Source organism: Macaca mulatta, chromosome 20 (assembly GCF_049350105.2).
Source record: "Macaca mulatta isolate MMU2019108-1 chromosome 20, T2T-MMU8v2.0, whole genome shotgun sequence".
Lineage (NCBI taxonomy): Eukaryota > Metazoa > Chordata > Mammalia > Primates > Cercopithecidae > Macaca > Macaca mulatta.
This window is the reverse complement of record NC_133425.1, coordinates 69,595,229-69,614,301: the sequence shown is the minus strand read 5'-3', so window position 1 is coordinate 69,614,301 and position 19,073 is coordinate 69,595,229. Positions and strand designations below refer to the sequence as shown.

Genomic DNA, 19,073 nt, shown 5'->3' with positions numbered 1-19,073 from the left:
CTATTTTGTTTAACTGTGGACCAAATCTTATATGTGAACAGACTTAACTAGAATAGCTCTGGTTCTCCTAAGGTGGGGGTCGGACAAAGGCCTCTCCCTCTCCCCTTCAGCAACCACCACCACTGCCCCGCACTGCCCCCTACAAAAGCACAGGTGAAGAATCACTGCTTTAAGCAAATCTACATGCAGGACGAATCTGGTAAAAACGGAGAGCACCGCCCTGCTGAGACTGTGGACAGACAGTGATGGTGCGGGGAGGGGAGGCGTTCGGCCGTCGCCCATCCTACCTTGGCTGCCTCAATCATCTCATTAGCAATCTCTTCAGCCTTCTTGATCTGTTGGGTGGACATGGCTCCCTTGGCAGTGAAGTCAAATCTAAGGCGGTCAGGAGCAACCAGTGAGCCTTTCTGGTCAGCTTCCCCAAGCACTGAGCGCAGGGCAAAGTTCAGAATGTGCGTAGCTGTGTGGTTGCTCATGATGGGTCTTCGTCGGGGCTGGAAAGGGCAGAAGGGCTCATGGAGAGGTCTGTAATAGACTGCTAGTTATCTCCCGGTACCTGCACCCCCAAGTGCTACAATTTTTTTTTTTTTTTTTTTTTTTTTTGAGACGGAGTCTCGCTCTGTCGCCCAGGCTGGAGTGCAGTGGCCGGATCTCGGCTCACTGCAAGCTCCGCCTCCCGGGTTCACGCCATTCTCCTGCCTCAGCCTCCTGAGTAGCTGGGACTACAGGCGCCCGCCACCTCGCCCGGCTAGTTTTTTGTATTTTTTAGTAGAGATGGGGTTTCACCATGTTAGCCAGGATGGTCTCGATCTCCTGACCTCGTGATCCACCCGTCTCGGCCTCCCAAAGTGCTGGGATTACAGGCTTGAGCCACCACGCCCGGCCCAAGTGCTACAATTTTTAGTTGGAAATATGACTGTGCAGAATAAAGGTTACACTTCCCAGCTTCCCTGTGGCTAAGTGTGGCCATGTGACTAACTTCTGGTCAACAGGTTTTGAGCAGAAGTGCTGTCTACCATTAAAGGGATGGGACAGGTCGTCCCATTTCTTTTCCACCACCTAGAACAAGAATTCTCAAACGATGGCCTATGGCTAAATCTAGCCTGTCATCTGTCTTTTCATTTTTAGAGACAGTCTTGCTCTGTTACCCAGGATGGAGTGCAGCAGCGCAATCATAGCTCAGTGCCACCTCAAACTCCTGGGCTCAAGCGATCCTCTTGCCTCAGCCTCCCAAGTAGCTGGGACTACAGGTACACACCACCACCCCCAACTAATATTTTTTATTTTTTGTAGAGATGGGGTCTCATGTTGTTGCCCAGGCTGGTCTCAAACTCTTGACCTCAAGCAATCCTCCCGCCTCAGCCTCCCCAAATGTGTGTGTTTATAAATTTTTATAAAGTTTTTTTTTTTTTTTTTTTAAATATGGAGTTTTGCTTTTGTTGCCCAGTCTGGAGTGCTATGGTGCGATCTCAGCTCACTACAACCTCCACCTGCTGGGTTCAAGCAATTCTCCTGCCTCAGCCTCCCGAGTAGCTGGGATTACAGGCATGCGCCAGCACACCCGGCTACTTTTGTATTTTTAGTAGAGACAGAGTTTCTCCATGTTGGTCAGGCTGGTCTCGAACTCCAGACCTCAGGTGATCTGCTCGCCTTGGCCTCCCAAAGTGCTGGGATTACAGGCATGAGCCACTGCGCCCGGCCATAAACAAGTTTACAGCAGACACACCTGTTCGTTTACGTATGGTCAATGGCTACTTGTACACTCCAACCAAAGAGCTGAGTAGCCATGACCAAAAGCATGTGGTCCACAAAGCCAAAAATATTTAGTATCCAGTTATTTAAACAAAGTTTGCCAACCCCTGGCTTAGACAGTGGATCTGATAGCTATCCTCTGAACCAGGAAATCAAAGGCAACGCCCCAGGAAAGAAGTTGGAGTGACAGGTGAGGAGAAGCCAGGCCCTCTGACTCTGTGGGGCAGAGCCTCCATATCAGCTTGAGCTTTTCAGAACATACACTGCTATTCTGTTTTAAGCTACTCTTACTCTGGAGCTCTGTCACATGCCACAGAGCCTACCTCTTCATTCTTCAGCATCCTTGGCTCCTGATGAAAGTAGGTAAGATTAGAAAAGCAATCCATGGCCGGGCGCGGTGGCTCAAGCCTGTAATCCCAGCACTTTGGGAGGCCGAGGCGGGTGGATCACGAGGTCAGTAGATCGAGACTATCCTGGCTAACATGGTGAAACCCCGTCTCTACTAAAAATACAAAAAACTAGCCAGGTGTGGTGGCAGGCGCCTGTAGTCTCAGCTACTTGGGAGGCTGAAGCGGGAGAATGACGTGAACCCGGGAGGCGGAGCTTGCAGTGAGCCGAGATCACGCCACTGCACTCCAGCCTGGGAGACACAGCGAGACTCCGTCTCAAAAAAAAAAAAAAAAAAAAAAAAAAAAAAAAAAAAAAAAAAGAAAAGCAATCCATGAAAGCAAGTCCACAGGATCTTAACTGAAATCACTGGTGAAATCACTGACTTGGGAACATACAGATTAACTCTTAGTTGCATCCCTCACAATCCACCAAATGCACTGAAATTAACCTCTGCGGTCTACTTACAATGTCACTAGGGAGTGATAACAGTGACAGGACAATTTAAAGCCAGAGGAGAAGGTGATAACTAACCAAATCCAATGGGGGCCACAGTAACCCAACTCACCTCATCAATAAACAACCGGACCTGATCTCCCACTTTCAGGTCACCGTAGATCGTTCCGATGTGTAGCACATACCCTCCTCGGACCTGAGCATTCTTCACCGTAAACTCTGTTTTCTAAGAGGGGTCAAGGAGGAGAGCAATAAATAAATCCTTAAAAATATATAAATTTTCTTCTATTTTCAATATAAATTCATGTATATAAAAAATTCTCTTTACATATGTAAATTGTACACACACACATATTCCATTAATATTATTAAACATAATTAAATAGGCCAGGTGCAGTGGCTTATGCCTGTAATCCCAGCACTTTGGGAGGCTAAGACAAGTAGATCACCTGAGGCCAGGAGTTTGAGACCAGCCTGGCCAACATGGTAAAATCCCATTTCTACTAAAAAAAATACAAAAATGAGCCACGTATGATGTCAAGTGCCTATGATTCCAGCTACTTAGGAGGCTGAGGCAGGAGAATTGCTTGAACCCAGGAGGCAGAGGTTGCAGTGAGCCAAGATCGTGACACTGCACTCCAGCCTGGGCTACAGAGCGAGACTCCATCAAAAAAAAAAAAAAAAAAATCTATTTGTGCACACACACAGACACACACGATATTAAGAAGCATCTTAGATTTTTTTTTTTTTGAGACAGTCTTGCTCAGTCGCCCAGGCTGGAGTGCAGTGGCGCAATCTCAGCTCACTGCAACCACCGTCTCCTGGGTTCAAGCGATTCTCCCCTATCAGCCTCCCGAGCAGCTGGGATTACAGGCATCCGCTGTTATGCCCAGCTAATTTTTGTAGTTTAGTAGAGACAGGGTTTCACCATGTTGGCCAGGGTGGTCTCAAACTCCTGACCTCGGGTGATCCACCTCGGTCTCCCAAAGTGCTAGGATTACAGGCATGAGCCACTGTGCCCAGCCGCATTCTTAGAATATTTAAAAGCTTCCATAAAGAACCTGAAGCCTAGGGAGACAAAGTAACTCATTCAGCAGCAGCAGAGCTCTAGGCTGAGTTTTCTACAAGGACACCTCCCCTTCAGAGAGCTGCCTCTCCTTTTTAAGGTGCAAAGCTTGTAGGAAACTTGCACCCTGGCTGCAAAAATATTTCTATGAGGGTACCCAGTGGCCAGGAAAGCAACAGGTACAAGCAGCAGCTCCCTCAGCTTCAGAAATACTGACCATGGAACCCAACCCAAAGGGGTGTCAGGACTGCTCCCAAGGCCTGGAGCACTGTGGGGCAAGAGCAGCTCCCCGGCTCCATGCCTGACCCTCCTCGGCTAACAAGGAAGAAGAACTGTTGGCTCACATCCTCGCTGCTGTCATCCACCTTCACCAGGTAGCCTTCGTCATAGATCTGCCCTCCTTGCTCAGCATAGAAACAGGTCTTGTCCAGCACCACTCCACACTCCTGGCCTGTGGACACCTCTTCCACGAACATCTTCTCCCTGCGCAGAGCCATCACTGTAGCCACTGTGTTCTCAAATACTGCTCGAGGGAATGCACAGAAAGGGGACAGTGGGTCAATGACCTTTTCATGCCTTCTTAGCAGACTTTTGCTGGATTCTCTTTCTCAAACTCTTCTTAGCTCCAAATTGTCCAATTGTATTTTGGAAGCAAACCCATTAGACTATGAAAGGGCTTCGCAGCCGGCGCAGTGGCTTGCCCTGTAATCCCAGCACTTTGTGAGGCTGAGGTGGGCGGATCACGAGGTCAGGAGATCAAGACCATCCTGGCTAACACAGTGAAACCTCGTCTCTACTAAAAATACAAACCATTAGCCTACCATGGTGGTGGGTGCCTGTAGTCCCAGCTACTTGGGAGGCTAAGGCAGGAGAATGACGTAAACCCGGGAGGCGGAGCTTGCAGTGAGCCTAGATCGCGCGACTGCACTCCAACCTGGGCGACAAAGCAGCAAGACTCCATCTCAAAAAACGAAACAAAACAAAACAACAGCAAAAAAAAGGGCTTCCCATCAAAGAATGCAACACTCTGTCAGGTGACCAACTGTCCCAATTTTTAGGGCTGAGGGGTTTCCTGGGATGCAGACTTTCAGTGTTAAAATTGGGACATTGGGTTACCCTAACTCTGAGCTACTGAGCAGAAACTTAGTGCATGAGATTAGTGGATCTGTAAGAGTAGTTATAGGCCAGGCGCGGTGGCTCAGGCCTGTAATCCCAGCACTTTGGGAGGCCGAGGCGGGTGGATCACAAGCTCAGGAGATGGAGACCATCCTGGCTAACATGGTGAAACCCCGTCTCTACTAAAAATACAAAAAATTAGCTGGGCGTGGTGGCAGAGGCCTGTAGTCCCAGCTACTCGGGAGGCTGAGGCAAGAGAATCGCTTGAACCCGGGAGGCAGAGGTTGCACTGAGCCGAGATCACGCCACTGCACTCCAGCCTGGGTGACAGAGTGAGACTCTGTCTCAAAAAAAAAAAAAAAAAAAGAGTGGCAATAAATTCCCCTAGTCCAAGGTCAACTCATAAAAATATACTCATTTTGTAGGCTCGCTTGAATAGATTCAGGTATAATATTGTTCTCGGCTGGGCATGGTGGCTCACACCTGTCATCCTGGCACTTTGGGAGGCCAAGATGGGTGGATAACCTGAGCTCAGGATTTCGAGACCAGCCAGGCCAACATGGTGAAACCCCATGTCTACTAAAATATAAAAATTAGACGGGCATGGTGGCACATGCCTGTAATCCCAGCTACTTGGGAAGCTCAGGCAGGAGAATCGCTTGAAGCTGGGAGGCAGAAGTTGCAGTGAGCCAAGATTGCGCTACTGCACTCCAGCCTGGGTGACAGAGCGAAACGCCATCTAAAAAAAAAAGATTGTTTTCTACCAGGGCAAGAAAGCAGCAAAAATATGTATTGCCAATTTATTTTTTTGAGGCAGGGTCTTACTCTGTAGCCCAGGCTGGAGTGCAGTGGCACAAATATGGCTGACTGCAGCCTCAATCTCCCAGGCTCAAGTGATCCTCCTGCCTCAAGCCCACAAGTAGCTAGAACTACAAGCGTGCGTCACCACACCCAGCTAATTTTTGTATTTTTGGTAGAGACATGGTTTTGCCACGTTGCCCAGACTGGTCTCACACTCCGGAGCTCAAGTGATCCACCCCCGCTCACATTCCAAAGTGCTGGGATTACAGGCATGAGCCACTGCACCAGCTTTGTTTCTTAACATTAGAATACTATTATCCAGCCGGGCGAGGTGGCTCCCCCCTGTAATCCCAGCACTTTGGGAGGCCGAGGCAGGCAGATCAAGAGGTCAGGAGTTCGAGACCAGCCTGGCAAACATGGTGAAACCCCATCTCTACTAAAAATACAAAAATTAGCTGGGCATGGTGGCATGTGCCTGTAATCCCAGCTACTCAGGAGGCTGACGCAGGAGAATCGCTTGAATCCAGGAGGTGGAGGTTACAGTGAGCCAAGATCATGCCATTGCACTCCAGCCTGGGCAACAGAGCTACATTCCATCTCAAGAAAAAAAAAAAAAAAAAAGAATGCTATTCGGATAATAGCATTCTAATAGCATTAGGATAATAGAATCCTAATACCATTCTTTTTTTTCCAAGATGGAGTTTCACTCTTGTTGTCCGGGCTGGAGTGCAATGGCATGATCTCGCCTCACTGCAACCTCTGCCTCCCAGGTTCAGGTGATTCTCCTGCCTCAGCCTCCTAAGTAGCTGGGATTACAGGCACGCACCACCACACCCAGCTGATTTCCGTATTTTCAATAGAGACAGGGTTTCACCATGTTGGTCAGGATGGTTTCAAACTCCTGCCTTAGGTGATCCACCTGCCCTGGCCTCACAAAATGTTGGGATTACAGGTGTGAGCCACAGCACCAGGCCCCTAATAGCATTCTAATAGTCACTGTGGATTGTATCAATGTCAACTGCCCAGTTTCCTGCATGATGTTACAATTAGAGGAAACTGGACAAAGGGTGTGAGACCCTTCCTACAATTTTTTTTTTTTTTTGAGACGGAGTCTCGCTCTGCTGCCCAGGCTGGAGTGCAGTCGCCGGATCTCAGCTCACTGCAAGCCGCGCCTCCCAGGTTTACGCTATTCTCCTGCCTCAGCCTCCCGAGTAGCTGGGACTACAGGTGCCCGCCACGTTGCCCGGCTAGTTTTTTGTATTTTTTTTAGTAGAGACGGGGTTTCACTGTGTTATCCAGGATGGTCTCGATCTCCTGACCTCGTGATCCGCCCGTCTCGGCCTCCCAAAGTGCTGGGATTACAGACTTGAGCCACCGCGCCCGGCCTTTTTTTTTTTTTTTCCACAACTTCCCGTGATGATAATTATTTCAAAAGAGAGCTAAGAAAACTTCCAGCCAAGGGTGCCTGTGTGTATAGAAGTGCATAGCGTGACTGTACGGCACTCCAGGAGAGGCTGTCAGCAGTTTGCTGGATAGCTAATCTTGAGAAACAATTTTTCAAACACCCTCCAGATATGGGGCAGAATGCTCAGAAGTGGAAGGAGCAGAGCACCATACCGTAGCTACCACTGAAGTCCAAATGGTAATTGTACTTTGGGGAATCATCTGTAACCTCCAGACCCCGTGCCCGGAGCTCTTCGATAGCGTAAATGTCCAGCATAATGAGATCTTCCCCACCGGCTCCCTTGCCCTGTGATTTCAGCTGTCAGCAAGAGAAACAAGTGTAAGTTACACTACAGTAGGAGAAAAGGGATTCCAAAGGACTGGAACTGGCTAAACTATGCCCGGCATAAACTGCCAGAACAGGGTTTTTCAATCCTGGCACTACTGACATTTGGGGCCAGATCATTCTCTGTTGTGGAGGATCCTCTTGCAGTGTGGGATGCTGAGCGGCACCCTGGCCTCTACCAAGTACATGACAGCAGGATCTGCCCCTGGTTGTGAAAACCAAAAATGTCTTCAGACATTACTGCCAATTGCCCCCTGGAAGGCACACTCGCCCCCGCTTATGAACCACTGGTCTAGGGGAAAAAGGACTTCAAAGACTTTAATGGAAGGAAACTCATGCTCGGTCTGCAGCCAAGTGGTGCTGAGTTGGAAGGTGCTGGGTTTCCTGCTCACTCTCCAAGTTCTTTACCTGGGCCAGTTTCCTCTCCTCTTCAAAGCCATCCATGTCTACCACCAGGCCCTTCTCTTCAGCAATCAGTCCAGTCAGATCCACTGGAAACCCATAGGTGTCATAGAGGAGCCAAGCAGTGTCTCCTACACAGCACAAAGGAGGTGTGTCAAAAAACACAGATGGCCCCTTTTCCATGCCAAGTCCTCCAAGAGGATGCTGGGATTGGCAGAAGGAATTAAAGAGATAAGGCCAGTCAGTATCGGCCCTGGGTGCCCATCAGAAAATCCAACGCATGTTTTCCAGTTAACCTGGGGGAAACACAATGGATGTCCTGATACAATTCTAGATTGTGTTTTTTTTTCAATCTTTTTTTCTTTTTAAACCTCACCTAGGCTGGGCACAGTGGCTCATGCCTGTAATCCCAGTACTTTGAGAGGCTGAGGCGGGTGGATCACGAGGTCAGGAGATCGAGACCATCCTGACTACCACGGTGAAACCCCGTCTCTACTACAAATACAAAAAATTTGCCGGGCTTGGTGGTGGGCACCTGTAGTCCTAGCTACTTGGGAGGCTGAGGCAGGAGAATGGCGTGAACCCAGGAGGCAGAGTTTGCAGTGAGCCAAGATCGCACCACCGCACTCCCGCCTGGGCAACAGAGCGAGACTCCATCTCAAAAACAAATAAATAAATAAATAAATAAAAATAATAATCAAAACCTCACCTGGACAATTTTCTATTTCTTTTTTCTTGTTGCCCAGGCTGGAGTGCAATGGCATGATTTTGGCTCACTGCTACCTCCACCTCCCGGGTTCAAGCGATTCTCCTCTCTCAGCCTCCTGAGTAGCTGGGATTACAGGTGCATGCCACCATACCCAGCTAATGTTTTGTATTTTTACAAACATTAGGGTTTTGCCAGGGTTTTGCCATGTTGGGAAGGCCGGTCTTGAACTCATGAACTCGTGATCCGCCTGCCTCGGCCTCCCAAAGTGCTAGGATTACAGGTGTGAGCCACCGTGCCTGGCCAACAAATCTCTCTCTTGATCTGAACATAAGTGTGTTCAATTTGTGAAAATTCATCAAGCTTTTCCCTTGTTTGTTATACTTCAATAAAAAGGGGAAAAAAATCTTTGGAATTTATTTTCCCCAAATTGCAAAACAGTATATATCAAATATTCCCACTCTTGCTTGAAAAATACACACCCACAAATACCTACATGTATTTATTTGCATGCAAACAGAAGAATCCTGAAGAGTTATACACCAAACTGTTAAGAGTTGTTCCCTCTAAGAAAAAAAATCTACCCTCACCTTGCCCCTGGGAAAAAGGATTTTCTTTTTCTGAACACTTTTGTATTCTGTATCGTTTGAATACTTTGCCACAATGATGCATTGCTTTTACCATTTTACCATAAATTCCAGTTTGCACCAAAAGCAGTTCAATCAAGCTATGTTCAGCCTCAGACACACGGGAGCCCACAGTCAGTCTGTGAGAAAGGGCTTGTGTTTCCCAGAAAGATCAAACGGCCAGGATGGAGAAGGGCAAAAACTGGTCCCTACCGGGAATGGTCTTGCTGTCTCCCAGGCTCTGAATTTTCCTGTCCAGGATGCGACGCCCTCTGCTGAGAGTCTTGAGAAACTGCACCTCTTCTTCATTAACGATGTCCTTCACCATGTCTGGGTCCCTCTTCAGCTCAGGAAATGCATCTCCCTGACAAAGGGGAAGCAAGATGAGGGGCTGGATGAAACCAAAGACTATTCCCTACCCCCTCTTAAAAAACCTCCTGGCCGGGCGCGGTGGCTCACGCCTGTAATCCCAGCACTTTGGGAGGCCGAGACGGGCGGATCACAAGGTCACGAGATTCAGACCATCCTGACTAACATGGTGAAACCCCGTCTCTACTAAAAATACAAAAATTAGCCGGGCGCGGTGGTGGGTGCCTGTAGTCCCAGCTACACAGGAGGCTGAGGCAGGAGAATGGTGGGAACCCAGGAGGTGGAGCTTGCAGTGAGTGGAGATCACACCACTGCACTCCAGCCTGGGTGACAGAGCGAGACTCCATCTCAAAAGAAAAAAAAAAACCTCCTTAGCAGGGTGCAGTGGCTCATGCCTGTAATCCTACCACTTTGGGAAGCCGAGGCTGAGCTCAGGAGTTCAAGACCAGCATGGGCAACACGGTGAAACCCCGTCTCTACTAAAATAGAAAAAATCAGCTGGGCATGGCGGTGTGTGCCTGTAATCCCAGTTACTCGGGAGGCTGAGACAGGAGAATAGCTTGAACCCAGGAGGCGGAGGTTGCAGTGAGCCGAGATCATGCCATTGCACTCCAGCCTGGGCGACACAGCAAGACTCTGTCTCAAAAAACAACAACAAAAAGCTCCTTAGCAGTATGCCCTCTCCCACCCCATCCCTCTTAACGGATTGCTTTAGCACAGAAGGGTAAGCAGAGAAATGAACCTACCAGGGACTGTACAACAACATCTACTAATGTAGCAAAGAAGCCCCTGCTGGCATTGAGCTTTTCATGGGCGTACCGGACAGCTCGGCGGAGAATCCGTCTCAACACATACCTGTAAGAGGCAGAAACTAGTCCCCAACATTCCCAGCTGAGGGTTTTGTCGTGAATCCGTTGGAATCCTACCCAAAGCAACACCTCTTTCAGGAACTTTCTTTTATCCTAAGCATGCACTTTTGCATTCCCCAAGGTCATTAATTTTAGTGTAAGACTCAGTAACATACCCACAAATACCCATCAAGGCTTGCCTAGAGTAAATGCTGGTTTGTTTTCCTTTCACATTCAGTTACCCATATAGGAAGGCAAGACAGACAAGATGTGTACTTGATGCCGGTGATCCCAGGTCCTGCCTGTCAGTAACAGAGCTTCCCAGGGCTGGTCAATACCCTGCCCCTGCCAATCTCCTATCAGGCAACTTTAAATACAATCCTTATCATCTGTACTCAGCAGCAGAGATTTAGGATAGTGGCAACTATGTGACAGTAGCTGAAACTCCCTTCATCTCTTAAAAAAGCGGTGGAGGGATTCTTCCAACTGCCCAAAAGACAAGGAAACAATAACGAAGGATGGCTTTAAGTTTCATAAAAAGGCCAGGCGTGGTGGCTGACACCTGTAATCCCAGCACTTTGGGAGGCCATGGCGGGTGGATCATCTGAGGTCAGGAGTTCGAGACCAGCCTGGCCAACATGGCAAAACCCCATCTCTGGCTGGGCACAGTGGCTCACACCTGTAAGCCCAGCACTTTGGAAGGCCAAGGCGGGCGGATCACCTGAGGTTGGGAGTCTGAGACCAGCCTGACCAACATGGAGAAACCCCATCTTTACTAAAAATACCAAGTTAGGCATGGTGGCGCATGCCTGTAATCCCATCTACTCGGGAGGCTGAGGCAGATGAATCGCTTGAACCCGAGAGGTGGAGGATGCAGTGAGCCGAGATCAGGAAATTGCACTCAGCCCGGGCAACAAAAGCGAAACTGTCTCAAAAACAACAACAAAAGGCCAGGCGCGGTGGCTCATGCCTGTAATCCCAGCACTTTGGGAGGTCGAGGTGGGTGGATCACGAGGTCAGGAGATCGAGACCGTCCTGGCTAACACGGTGAAACCCCGTCTCTACTAAAAATACAAAAAACTAGCTGGGCGCAGTGGCAGGTGCCTGCAGTCCCACCTACTCGGGAGGCTGAGGCAGGAGAATGGCGTGAACCTGGGAGGCGGAGCTTGCAGTGAGCCGAGATCACACCACTGCACTCCAGCCTGGGCGACACAGCGAGACTCCGTCTCAAAAAAACAAACAAACAAAAAAACAACCATCTCTACTAAAAATACAAAAATAAGCCAGGCATGGTGGTGTGCACCTGTAATCCCAGCTACTTGGGAGGCTGAGGCAGAATCGCCTGAACCCAAGAGGCAGAGATTGCAGTGAGCCGAGATCACACCACTGCACTCCAGCCTGGGCGACAGAGTAACACTCCATCTCACAAAAAAAAAAGTTTCATAGAGAGTCATACATAGCACATGTGGTGCCAGTCCAAACACTACCCAGTGTGCAGCATACTTACCCGCGCCCTGTGTTGTCAGGCCGGCCACCATCAGCCAGTGCCACAGTGATGGTCCGAGCGTGGTCAGCCAGCACCCGGTAGGCCATGTCAATCCCATCAGCATCCTCAGCACCAACCTTCCCAGTGTACGGTCGGGCACCTGTGCCCTACAGGTAAGAATCAGGAGGCAGCCCTTTAGGAAGCAGCCTTTCTGGGGCTACCTCACCCAAGGAGGTTCCTAGAGGATTGAGGAGCATTAGGAGAAAGGATGCCCGTCTTGCCAGATCCTATAACCCCAAGAATGTGACACTGGGGAAGTGGAGAGACTCCAGCCAGTCCCTACACTCAAAAATTACACTGTCTCAGGTCTAGAGCCTCACATTATTAACAATGAAGTAGCAAATGGAAATGGGTACCCTTAGCTGGCAAAGCATGTGGTCATTTTTTCTTTGACAGCACTGTTAAGAACCCAGCCTGGAAAACTCCACAGAAGTTTGCAATGTTTGCAATAGGACGGGTACCTTCTGAATGGCTTCAAAGTAAGGGACAAAAAGGTCAGTGTCATAGTTGGACATCTTATTCTGCAGCACAGATACCAGTCGCTCCAGGCCCATCCCTGTGTCAATGCTTTTCTTGGGAAGAGGTTTCAGAATGCCATCAGCTTCCCTGTATGATCCAGAAGAAGAGGGGGTTGAAGCAGAGACTCAAGCTGCCATCTCTCCAGTCCCTGCTGGTTAAAATTCATTTACAGAGCAGTTTGCAGGCTGTGACCATCTGCCAATTGACCGGTTTGGTGGGAAGAGGGAAGTGGAGTGATAAAGGAAGGAGAATTACTCCGGGGTTCATTTAAGAGTGAGGCAAGGCCAGGCGCAGTGGCTCAATCTGTAATCCCAGCACTTTGGGAGGCTGAGGTGGGGTGGACCACCTGAGGTTGGGAGCTCGAGACCAGCCTGACCAACATGGAGAAACTCCATCTCTACTAAAAATACAAAATTAGCCAGGCGTGGTGGCACACACCTGTAATCTCAGTTACTCAGAAGGCTGAGGCAGGAGAGTCACTTGAACCCGGGAGGTGGAGGTTGTGGTGAGCTGAGATCGCGCCATTGCACTCCAGCCTGGGCAATAAGAGTGAAACTCCATCTCAAAAAAAAAAAAAAAAAAGGCTGGGCATGATGGCTCACGCCTGTAATACCAGCATTTTGGGAGGCCGAGGCGGGCGGATCACTTGAGGTCAGGAGTTCGAGACCAGCCTGGCCAACATGGCAAAACCCCATCTCTGGCTGGGCACGGTTGCTCACACCTATAATCCCAGCACTTTGGGAGGCCAAGGCTGGCAGATCACAAGGTCAGCAGTTCAAGACCAGGCTGACCAACATGGAAACCCCATCTCTACTAAAAATACAAAATTAGCTGGGCGTGGTGGCACATGCCTGTAATCCCAGCTACTCGGGAGGCTGAGGCAGGAGAACTGCTTGAACCCGGGACACAGAGGTTGCAGTGAGCCAAGATCACACCATTGCACTCCAGCCTAGGCAACAAGAACAAAACTCCATCAAAAAAAAAAAAAAAAAAAAAAGGTACAGCAAGCATGACATTATGGGAATAGCTCTCAAGAAGCTATTAGGTGCAATAAGGCTTAGTTCTTGAAAGAACAGGCCTATCCTTGTTCCAGAGATCAGAGGGGTAATCTGAGAAAGAAATGAGCATTTAGCTGAGAAGACAACCACACAGCTCCGAGTTCCTCTCCCCCTGCTCAGCTCAAGGAAAGGAATGGAGTAGACCCCAAGGCTACCTGTTATACTGGATGAACACAAGGTTCCAGATCTCCAGCACATTAGGGTCGTCCTGGTTGACAAGGTGTGCGGCATCCCGACCACCAATCCGGTCGTAGTGTATCTCACTGCAAGGACCGCAGGGGCCTGTGTCACCCATCTCCCAGAAGTTATCCTTCATGTTGCCTGGGAGGATTTTGGTGTCATCCAGCCTGACAAAGGAGTAAAGATAAGCCCAGTTATAGCCCCAACAAAGAGTTCTGCCCAGACTTACAACTACCACAAATGAAATTCTTAGGATTGGCCGCACACAGTGGCTCACATCACTGCACTCCAGCCTAGGCGACAGAGCGAGCCTCTGTCTCAAAACAGAAAAAAAAAAGAAAAGAAATTCTTAGAATTTTTAATAAAGAAGTTCCAACCTTCAGAATTACTAATGCTAAACCAGCACATAAAACCTGCTAAAGAAACAGAACATGACTCTTCTCAAGAGTGCCTACAATAGAAAAGAATACAAAATATACACATGCTATGATCAAAACTCAATGAAAATACACAACGACATGAGTAAGGCCTAGAAAGGAACACATAATAATGAAAACAGCCATGTACATTGCTTGAACTCAGGAGTTCGAGACCAGCCTGGGCAACATGGAGAAACCCAGTCTCTCTAAAAAAAATTTTTTTTTTTTTTTTTTTTTTTTGAGACGGAGTCTCGCTCTGTCGCCCAGGCTGGAGTGCAGTGGCCAGATCTCAGCTCACTGCAAGCTCCGCCTCCCGGGTTCACGCCATTCTCCTGCCTCAGCCTCCCGAGTAGCTGGGACCACAGGCGCCGCCACCTCGCCCGGCTAATTTTTTGTGTTTTTAGTAGAGACGGGGTTTCGCCGTGTTAGCCAGGATGGTCTCGATCTCCTGACCTTGTGATCCGCCCGTCTCGGCCTCCCAAAGTGCTGGGATTACAGGCTTGAGCCACCGCGCCCGGCCTCTCTAAAAATTATTTAAAAAATTAACTGGGTGGGGTGATGTACACCTGTAGTCCCAGCTACCTGGGAGAGGATCACTTGAGCCCAGGAAGTTGAGGCTGCAGTGAGCTGTGATCATGCCACTGCACTCCAGCCTGGGTGACAGAGTAAGAGCTGTCTCACACACACACACAAGATTGTGCTTGCTTAATGAAATGTAGATACACAGTACAGGAAGTCAAGTAAAAGAGGATTTTAAAAACCAGGGTCAAGATTAATATTTAATTTTTACACGTGTTACTACCCAAAACTCCAACTACACTTAGACTACAGAGTCAACCAAGTAGGAGTTTTAGATCAAGTAAAAGGGGAAGTTGGGTTAGATAATATATCTAGAGCAAAAGTAATTAAAAAAACAGAGAAACAGCCCTATTTCCAAGTATAGTAAAAAGCTATGCACTAAAGGACAAAAGAATTAAGTAAAAAGAACAAGAAAATGAGGCAAACACATCATGGGCAGCTCAGCTATCTACAGAGGGCACACACCCCATGTTCAGATTCTCCTTGATGCAGCACTTCACAAATTCTACTAAATTCACAGCACAGAACACATATAGCTCACCTGCTGTCTTAGCTTTTATAGTATTTATTATACTTTAGAATTATATTATGTTTAAAAAAACTGGTTAGCCACAGTGGCTGATGTCTGTAATTCCAGCAATTTGAAAGGCCAAGGCAGGCAGATTGCTTGAGCTCAGGAGTTCAAGATCAGCCTGGGCAACATGGCAAAACCCCGTCCCTACAAAAAATACAAAAACCAGCCAGGAAGGTGGTGCATGCTTCTAGTCCTAGTTACTTGGGAGGCTTGAGATGGGACGATCACCTGAGCTCAGGCAGTAAACTATGATTACACCACTGCACTCCAGCCTGGTTGAGAGTGAGACCCTATCTCAAAAAACAAAACAAAAAAATTCCTTTTTCCAGCCGGGTGCAGTGGCTCACGCCTGTAATCCCAGCACTTAGGGAGGCCGAGGTGGGCGAATCACCTGAGGTCAGGAGTTCGAGACCAGCCTGACCAACATAGTGAGACCCTTATCTTTAAAAAAAAAAAAGATGGGCAAGGTGGCTGATGCTTGTAATACCAGCACTTTGGGAGGCCAAGGTGGGCAGATCACAAGGTCAGGAGATCAAGACCATCCTGGCTAACACAGTGAAACCCCGTCGATACTAAAAATATGAAAAAATTAGCTGGGCGTGGTGGCGGGAGCCTGTAGTACCAGCTACTTGAGAGGCTGAGGCAGGAGAATGGCGTGAACCTGGGAAGGAGAGCTTGCAGTGAGCTGAGACTGCGCCACTGCACTCCAGCCTAGCTGACAGAGCAAGACTCTGTCTCAATAAATAAATAAATAAATAAAATAAAAATTAAAAAAAGATATGAATGCATCTAAAAATAATTACTCTGTCACCCAGGCTGGAGTGTAGTGGAGCAATCTCAGGTCACTGCAACCTCCATCTCCTGGGTTCAAGAGATTCTCTCGCCTCACTCCTCCCTTGGGCATCTCAAAATGAACCCAGAGATGGGAAATGACCACGTATTCCAGGTCATAAAACCCCACTCTGGCACTGAGTGTCTTTTCACTCCTCCATACTCTCAAGAAGTGATCTGCATTCTTACCCCAAATTTTGCCAGATCTGTTTGCATTCCAGATCTGGTTCTAAGCCAGCTGCTTCATCCCCGCCAAAGTAAGTAACATAAAGTCTTCCAATGGGAATGCCAAACTCTTGAGTGAGGAGTTCCAGAGCCATCTTACATGCCAATTCCTACAAAAAGAACACAGAGAAAGATATGGAACATCACCAAACCAAAATCTATTTAGTATGAAACCAGATCCTAGGAACAAAGACACAAAATCACAACACGTTCACTCTAAACTCAATCAAATTCAAGATCAGTTTATAGAAGAAATCCAAATATATACTGAAATCATCAAATTACAGGTACTACTTCCAGGAAATCTTAGAATTAATAAATCCCATTCATTCCTGAATCAGCTACATATTTCACATTTTAAAACATGCAAAATTAGCACCCAGTTCCCACTGTGGAAAAGACCATTTTCCTCAAAACCCTAGTGGTTCTCCTGCTCTGAACTTACCTTAAAGTAATCTCCAAAAGACCAAGAGCCCAACATCTCGAAGAAGGTGTGATGATAGACATCCTTGCCCACATCGTCCAGGTCATTGTGTTTGCCCCCAGCCCGGATGCATTTCTGGGTATTGGCGGCTCTGCTCAGCTTTGCCATGGGGTGAGATGGGTCAATTGTGTTCAGGAAGATGGGTTTAAACTAAAAAAGGAAAGCAGTTCAACTTTTAAAGGGTGCAGGTGATGTCAGGTGGCCACACATTGGCAGGAAGAGACCACCACACACTAACTGTGCAGTTCATGATTAACATGCCTGGAATATAGACATCTGTCAGAACAGGTGGCCTGGTGGAGCCAAAGCAGAGGGTAACCTCTCATGGAGTAGTTTCTCCTTGAACCTAGCTCCCTAACAGTCCCCAACACCACCAGTGACACCACCTGCAGAGGGGAAAGGCCTGCCAGATCTAACAGCCAAAGGTTGATGTGGTGAAACCTGGGCTTCTTCACAAGTCCCTGATGTTCAGGGCTTATAACATCTTTCTGGAAGAACTTATTCTGAAAATTGATATGTTCACTTGGCAGTAAATGTGAGGAAGAAGAAAAAAAAACCTGACACATATTAAGGGAATAAAATCGGCACGTTGATGAACGATTGGATGTATCAGTCATCTAGCTGGGACGGCCTTGCTCTGAGGATGTACCAGTCATGCTTTGATGTGTCATTGTTATTTGTTAACTTTGCTTTATATTTCCCACTAGACCTGTTCAATTCACTGCTATTCAATTTGGTAACCACCAGACAGGTTTTCTTTTTTTTTTTTGAGATGCAGTCTGTGTCGCCCAGGCTGAAGTGCAGTGGCGCAATCTCAAGTCACTGCAACCTCCATCTCCCGGGTTTAACCGATTCTCTTGCCTCAGCCTCCCAAGTAGCTGAGATTACAGGCATGCACAGGTACACCTGGCTAATTTTTGTTTTTTTCAGTAGAGACGGGGTTTCGTCATGTTGGCCAGGCTGGTCTCGAACACCTGACCCAAGTGATCCGAACTGATCTGCCCGCCTCAGCCTCCTAAAGTGCTGGAATTACAGGCGTGAATCACTATGCCCAGTCTTACCATTAGACACTTGTGACCATGTAAAACTGAATTAAAATTAGGCTAGGCAAGGTGGCTCATGCCGGTAATCCCAGCACTTTGGGAGGCCAAGAAGGGAGGATTCCTTCGACCCCAGGAGTTCAAGACCAGCCTGGGAAACATAGGGAGACCCTGTCTCTATTTTTAAAAAAATCAAAAAGTAAAATTAAATAATTAGTAATTAATATTTTTAAAAATTAGAAATTCTCAGCCAGGCACAGTGGCTTATGCCTGTAATCCCCAGCACTTCAGGAGGCTGAGGTGGGTCCATCACCTGAGGTTGGGAGTTCGAGACCAACCTGACCAACATGGAGAAACCCTATTTCTACTAAAAATGCAAAATTAGCCAGGCGTGGTGGTGCATGCCTGTAATCCCAGCTACTCAGGAGGCTGAGTCAGGAGAATCACTTGAACCCGGGAGGCAGAGGTTGCAGTGAGCCGAGATTGTGCCACTGCATTCCAGCCTGGGCTATACAACCTGGGCTATATCTGTCTCAAAAAAAAAAAAAAATTAGAAATTCTGTTCCTCAGTCACACTAGCTCACTAATCACACATGACTGATGGCTGCCATGTTGAACAGAACATTTCCGTCACTGCAAAAAATTCTACTGGACAGTCTTGTGCTAGATCACGAACTCCTTGAAAGCAAACACTCTCTCACTCATCTCTGTATTTCCGGCACCTAGCTGGGTGCCTAATATCATTTCGAATTGGGGGAAAAAAAAAAGGTATTTGTTGATCAAGAGGCAATATGGCACAAAGGTTAAGGAAATGACTATCAGGGTTCAAGTCCACACTGGCACTTACCAACTATGTGAACATGAGCAACTGACTTGAACTCTCAGTGCCTCGGTAGGGATGGCAACAGAGTTGGGCATAAATGAGTTTAATGTATGCGAAAGACAAAGAGCAGCACCTGGCACATAGTAAGTGCTGCATGCAGGCTGACAGCTATTGTCAATAAGAAAATGTTTACAAGGTCAGGCATGGTGGCTCACGTCTGTAATTCCAGCACTTTGGGAGGCCGAAGCAGGCGGATCACGAGGTCAGGAGTTCGAGACCAGCCTGGCCAAGATGGTGAAACCCCATATCTACTAAAAATACAACAATTAGCCAGGCGTGGTGGTGGTTGCCTGTAGTCCCAGCTACTTGGGAGGCTGAGGCAGGAGAACTGCTTGAACCTGGGAGGCGGAGGTTGCAGTGAGCTGAGATTGTGCCACTAAATTCCAGCTTGGGCGACAAGGCCAGGCGCGGTGGCCT

The 19,073-nt window shown here is 48.0% G+C and overlaps 1 protein-coding gene across 33 annotated transcripts in view; it reads right to left on the bottom strand.

Annotated features, from left to right (window-relative positions):
• Window positions 1-19,073, bottom strand: part of AARS1 (alanyl-tRNA synthetase 1) — a 36,570-nt gene that overhangs the window by 6,452 nt on the left and 11,045 nt on the right. For 23 of the 33 annotated variants that reach the window (XR_013411167.1, XR_013411171.1, XR_013411175.1 and 20 more), the window contains 12 exons: window positions 16,695-16,883; window positions 16,214-16,359; window positions 13,597-13,788; window positions 12,326-12,470; window positions 11,826-11,971; window positions 10,217-10,325; window positions 9,315-9,465; window positions 7,776-7,900; window positions 7,196-7,340; window positions 4,006-4,184; window positions 2,708-2,821; window positions 288-494 (listed from right to left, as the gene is read on the bottom strand). Coding sequence is in view for 19 of the 33 variants with exons in the window: in XM_077984614.1 (XP_077840740.1) it covers window positions 288-494; window positions 2,708-2,821; window positions 4,006-4,184; window positions 7,196-7,340; window positions 7,776-7,900; window positions 9,315-9,465; window positions 10,217-10,325; window positions 11,826-11,971; window positions 12,326-12,470; window positions 13,597-13,788; window positions 16,214-16,359; window positions 16,695-16,883 (1,848 nt within the window). In the remaining 14 variants the exon portion in view is untranslated. Of the gene's footprint in view, window positions 1-287; window positions 495-2,707; window positions 2,822-4,005; window positions 4,185-7,195; window positions 7,341-7,775; window positions 7,901-9,314; window positions 9,510-10,188; window positions 10,326-11,825; window positions 11,972-12,325; window positions 12,471-13,596; window positions 13,837-16,213; window positions 16,360-16,694; window positions 16,906-19,073 lie in introns of all 33 variants that reach the window. The other 10 variants (XR_013411163.1, XM_077984611.1, XM_077984616.1 and 7 more) reach the window with 3 other exon arrangements.